The sequence below is a fragment of the Rhododendron vialii genome, chromosome 5a, assembly GCF_030253575.1.
Source record: "Rhododendron vialii isolate Sample 1 chromosome 5a, ASM3025357v1".
Classification (NCBI taxonomy): domain Eukaryota; kingdom Viridiplantae; phylum Streptophyta; class Magnoliopsida; order Ericales; family Ericaceae; genus Rhododendron; species Rhododendron vialii.
Window position 1 is genome coordinate 27206450 of NC_080561.1, and position 5745 is coordinate 27212194.

The 5745-nt window shown below is 36.0% G+C and overlaps 1 protein-coding gene across 2 annotated transcripts; it reads left to right on the plus strand.

Annotated features, from left to right (window-relative positions):
* The first annotated feature begins 4007 nt into the window (after positions 1-4007).
* LOC131325645 (GATA transcription factor 16-like) lies at positions 4008-5420 on the plus strand. 2 transcript variants are annotated; one of them, XM_058357991.1, is made up of 3 exons: positions 4008-4365; positions 4481-4579; positions 4769-5420. In XM_058357991.1, exons 1-3 carry the CDS (start codon positions 4348-4350, stop codon positions 5138-5140), a joined length of 489 nt encoding a protein of 162 aa, XP_058213974.1. In that variant the 5' UTR covers positions 4008-4347; the 3' UTR covers positions 5141-5420. The 2 variants fall into 2 exon arrangements, with proteins under 2 accessions (XP_058213974.1, XP_058213975.1); XM_058357992.1 differs by having other exon boundaries at positions 4169-4356.
* The last annotated feature ends 325 nt before the right edge of the window (positions 5421-5745 follow it).

Here is a 5745-nt window from a genome sequence, read left to right on the forward strand (position 1 = left end):
TCACCTTACAAAACGCCGACTCCGCTGCCGACTCTACTCCCTACGAGCAGGAGACGTCACAGTGACAGTCCTTATGATATCCCCACCTAGAAAATATGAATAACGCTCCACCCATAAGGTTCACTACCAAAGCTCATGCCAAATGCAAATGAAATGCTCTATGAAATCCAACCATGCTATGCTCTGCGAATTTCTGGAATTTTTCAAGGAATTCGTTTGCCACAAGAGTTTTGCCATAAAACTCAGGCACATAAACGAAGATTCTATCAAAATTTCAGAAATTTCTAACCTTGGGAAGTAGTTTTAAATAGGTACCGATTAGACCAAAAACTCAAAGTGATTTTCAGAAAACAGATTTTAGGCCAACTTCAAACTGAAATATGTTATTAGTCAGGCCCAACTAAGGCACATGACTTACATATAGTTGAAGCTCTATGTGTCTAGTTTCCAACAAAGAAAGTGGAATGTGTTTTCGAGTTTTCTAGGCAGAGTTATAGCCATTTTCATAAAGTACGATGGTTCTATCAGCACATTGAGTTCTATGACAGCAGCTCAGTATCGAATTTTTATAAATTTATATACTTTGAATAACATCATAAAATTTTAACACAGTAGATGAGACATGTATATAAACCTACAGTTTAAATCTCATAGTATTTTGAGTTCAAAAACTGGGGTGGAAAAATTCATCAAAATTACCGCAGACTTGACTTCTTAACACTGCTACTTATCCTAGTCAATACTAATTCGAGTTTTTCTACAACAAACCTTATTTTTCCTCAACTAATCATAGTTAACCTTGCATAATATATCCATATTTAACAATATGCTGTCACAGTAACAAACCTATCAAATGAGAATTATCAAAATTAGACCCATGAAAATAATTGTTTTACCTTAGATTTGGTGCTTCCTCCTTGGTTCTTTTATTCACTCACACACACACACTCTCTCTCTCTCTCTCTCTCTCTCTCTCTCTCTCTCTCTCTCTGTGCAGCAACAGCAAAAGAGACAATGAATTCTCTTGAATTGATTCAACTTAGACTCTTAAGCATGATGTGGAAATAAAAGCATGAGGTGGCTTAATGCATGCACACCCAAATTTTGTGCCTATAGATAGACATGCAAATGCTCTTACATGAGAACAAAAGAGCAATTAAATAGTTCTCAGCCCTTCTACGGGCTTCTTCTTCTTTTTTCTTTTTTTAAAATTGATAGTAGAGCACATCTATTTTAGTTCACCGTAAAGCAAAGAGAGAGATGCACAATCACATAAGATGCAAAATGCCATGTTAGGTGCGATGCACGTGCAAATTCGGAACGGGTATTACAAAAAAGACTAGAAATTTATTTTATGAACTAAAAGAGGCAAGTCTAGGGATCATCTATCCCTTGACAAAGGCCGCTATCGGTTCTCAATTATAACTCAAACGAAAGTCACGACTGCGTGCTCACGCTCGAAAGATTTAACTTTAACGACTACGTTTATCCAAAAATGTGATTAAACGGAATTAAATCAACCTATTTTTTTGCTAATGTATCTAACACATAGGAGGCCACAAGCCCTCAATATGTCGCTTGCCAAGACCGCTTGACTAAACAACATATTAAGGAGTTAACACCCCTCGCTTAGACCAAAATGGCTAGGTTAACTTAACTCCAAAAACCATGCTTTTAAGCCCGAGGGTTTGAGAACCAAACAACAACCTAAGTCATCGGGAAAGAATATCCCAAGACTTAGCCCACAATACTACTCACACATATTGAAAAGACTAGAAATTATGCTAGGAAATGAAAACATGATTAACCGATAAAAAAAACAAAAATAAACTTGATATTAGTAAAAATCTAGTCCGTAGCTACAACTTTAATACTTGAAAATTTAACAAACTAGTAAAACTTACAAGTGTTCTTGGAGATTAAGACTAAAAAGCTTGAAAGACTTTAATGGAGGAAAGTTAAAAGGATGTAATGAGCTAGCTGATGAAAGGAAGAGAGAGAATGGCCTATTTATACAAAGTTGTTCCTTCCTCGACCAAAATATCTAAAACATACTAAAAGTAGTAAAAATTTCATAAGTGGAAAATCCAAAAAGCAACAAATATCTGGCCAAAGGCTCATGGTATCGATACTTATTATGGAGTGTATCGATACCACACTGCTAAGTTGAAAAGGCCATTTTCCCGTAAAGCTTTGGAATCTATACAGCCTTAATCTGTATCGATACATCATTCGCTGCCTTCCCAGAAAACCAACGCGTATCAATACACCATAAGGCTGTATCGATACGGGGAAGCTAACTCCAGGTCTTCAGGTTAGCCCTCAAATCTTGGCATCCAACGGCCTCGGAGCTCACCCGACGCCTCACGTCTTCATGGCAGAGTTCCACTTGGTGTGGATACTTAAACATTGTTGGGGGTTAGCCTCGTGCCCAAAATACGCATTTTCAGGACGTTTTACTTGTATCACTAAACAAACTACCTTACGAATAATATCGAATAAAAACGAAGAATTATAAATAAAAGATGCTATAAACTAGAGGACTTGAGCACCACGATCATACAATCTTGGGTGCTTATCACACCCGAACAATTTTTTTTTTTTTTAGAATATATGTAAAAATTATGAGCTAGCCTTTCTTTGAACACCCAACGTAAATATCAATGAACATCCAATTTTAAAAGTCTGAACACCTAACCCAAAAAGAATTGAACACCTAACCCAAAACTAATTGAACACTCATTCACAACCCAATTATAGCTCATCAATCCAGGTAATTTATATTTGAACACTTAACACATTACATCAAATAAAGCTCATAATCATAAATAAAAAAAATGTAAAAAGAAAGTGAAAAGAAAAATATATTGGTGTAAGTATTATGCTTTATGCTCTCTCTCCATTTTTGTTGTCGATTATCTAAATGTGTTAATTTCGCATTCATGACAATAACCTTTTTTTGTCTAGTTAGCTTACAAAATTATGGACAAAACTTTTTAAAAAAATTCAACTACGTTACAAACCCCATTTTCTTGAATAATATTCTTTCGAATTTAAGATTATGATAGAAAATCTCATCATGTCATCCTAAGGAACAAGTTTTTGAGAAGGTCAACCCCAATGTACTCACAACAATTTCTTTCACAAGGGTTTTAGCAAATTAATACGTTGTTTAAACGTTGGCAAAAAATATAAAAACTCATTTAGGACAACTGTAAAATACTAAAATTTTACTCCCTCTATTCTCGAAACACTGTCTATTACAAAATACAACTTTCAAAAAAATTAAATTTTTGTTAAAAAATATAGTATATATTTTTAAGTTTTTAAGAATAAAAATGTTTTTTAACATACCATTTATACAACTATATGAGATTTTGTACATATATTATTAATTAATATATTTGCTAGTAGAGTTAAGGTAATTTCTGAACACCTTATCACAAATTCTTTGAGCCGCCACTGCAACTATACACCGAAAAATAAAAGTTTGAAATTTGTTTTCTAAAGAAACATTTTACATCGAAACAAATGGAGCCAAACTGATTCATCCAACTTATTTAAGAAACATAATGATTAAACCTAAAAGTAATTTACTTTCTAATATTTACCTTTCACCTTTTTTGAAAAGTTACTTTATTTCAAAAAAGTAAGGGCAAAAAGGGATTTTTATCCATTTAAAAGTCAAATGAACAAACAAATTAGGACAAAGCAAAATTAAAAAGTAGACAAACAAATCGGAACGGAAAGGTACGATAAAAAAACATGTGGGGACATGCCTGAAATAAATCTATAGAAAAATACAGTAAAACAGTACTTTCAAAATGCCCACTCGTGCATGTTAAAAGACACGTGGTCTTGCCTCCTTTTCGCCCTTTAGAATTTTGGCGTGTGTGCTTTGGCACCAAATTTCTTGTCCATGGGCGTTTCGGTCTTTTTGACTCTTTTCGCCATTCATCGTCCTAGAGCTTTGGGTTTTTCTATTCGGTGATCCGGTTCACCGAGCGCACCATGTCGGTCCTTTTATCAACACTCCCTCGCTTCTCTCTCTTTCTCTCTCTCTTTCTACATTTTCCTTCTCAATCCATCTGATCCACCCTGAATCCTGATTCATTGCTAATTGGGCTTTTCTACTATATCTGTGCTTTGGTTTGTGTTTTATCAAATCCCTTTCCCCAGTGCATACATAAACCTCCTCTAATTCCTCTCTCTCCCTCTCTCCATCTCTGCTCTTTCCTAGCTATGATTAGGGTTTTCAGACTCTCATCTAGACTACTATTGTAGTTATTGTTGAAAGTATTACTCCAAAACATTTCTGCCCCTGTTCCAGAAAACCCTTGATACATAATGGATCAGGTTCAAAAGGTCAGCCAAATGTTAAATCACGAGCTCACTTATTAGTATTTTCAACCGGTACCCATTTCGTCATTATTGATTTCATCATTGAATTGTTTTTCCTTTTTTTTTTTTTTTTTACCAGGAATCGTTGCCTGAAGAAATGAATGAGATCAAGAAATTCTGCTGCGATTGCAAAACCACTAAAACCCCACTTTGGAGGGCCGGTCCATCTGGGCCCAAGGTAAACCACCAAAACTCACTTGATCTATCTGTGATCTCGATTTTTACGAAATAGGTTTTCGGTTTTGATCCAAATAAAAAATGGGTTTTCAGTTTTGATCAAAATAAATAATGGGTTTTGATTTTGATAACTTTTCAGTTGTTGATTTCGCAATTGCTGATGTATATGTATTTCTTGCTCTTGTTACAGTCATTGTGCAATGCTTGTGGGATAAGGTATAGGAAGAAGAGGAGTGCGGTTGTGGGTTTGAACAAAAGCGTTGAGAAGGAGGAGAAATCAGCTACCACTAGCCTTACCAATACAAACACCACCGCCGCCACAACCGTCGCCGCCGCAAAGAATCGTTGTGGTGGTGGCGGCGGCAAGGGGTGTAATTTGAGTGAGGATTTGAGGGTGAGATTGGTGGCTTTGGGGAAGGAAGTGGTGATGTTACAGAGGCAGAGATCTCCAATGAGGAAGAGACAGAGGAGGAGGAGGAGTGTGAAAAGGAAGTTGGGAGAGGAAGAAGAACAAGCAGCTTTTTTGTTGATGTCTTTGTCTTGTGGCTTTGTTTTTGCTTAGAAAGACGAGACGAAAAGGTGTCAAACAAGACCCTTGAAACAAGCAATTTACCTTCTTTTCAGTTTCCTTTTTGTCCCCTATGAAAATGCCCTTTTGGGGGTGGATTGGGTTATGCTTATAATAGCAAGTGATGGGTGCCGGTGCCGGTGCCGGTGCCGGTGGGGATCTTTGTTTTTGGGTGATAAAGACAGTTGTTGCTGCGGGAATCAAAGTTCCTCATTCATGATGTACATATGATGATGTTTTAGAAATGAATTGGGTATTCCTGTTGTATTTACAATCGGTGGGTGTATTCTGCTAACTAGACTAAATACTTTTTCTTTTTTTTTAAATACTATTTTAAATTAAAGGTGATGCATTGTAAGAGAATAACTTGTTTCTTAAAGCTAAAAATAAGTATTTAGAAAATAAGTATCTTAGCGGAACGAGACCCAAGTCTGTTGACACATACATTTTTTCTTTTTAAAAATAGATCGTGCATGGATCACTGTGTGAGACCCGCTCTGGGTCTCACATAAACTATCCGAGTTGTTCATTAAACGTAAAACATTTTCTCAATGGTTCACGTGAATAACTCAATCTGATACGTATAAGTACTCGACGGA

Coding starts and splice junctions, on each gene's coding strand:
- LOC131325645 (XM_058357991.1), top strand. Junction 4,580..4,768: donor CCGGTCCATCTGGGCCCAAG/GTAAACCACCAA, acceptor CTCTTGTTACAG/TCATTGTGCAATGCTTGTGG.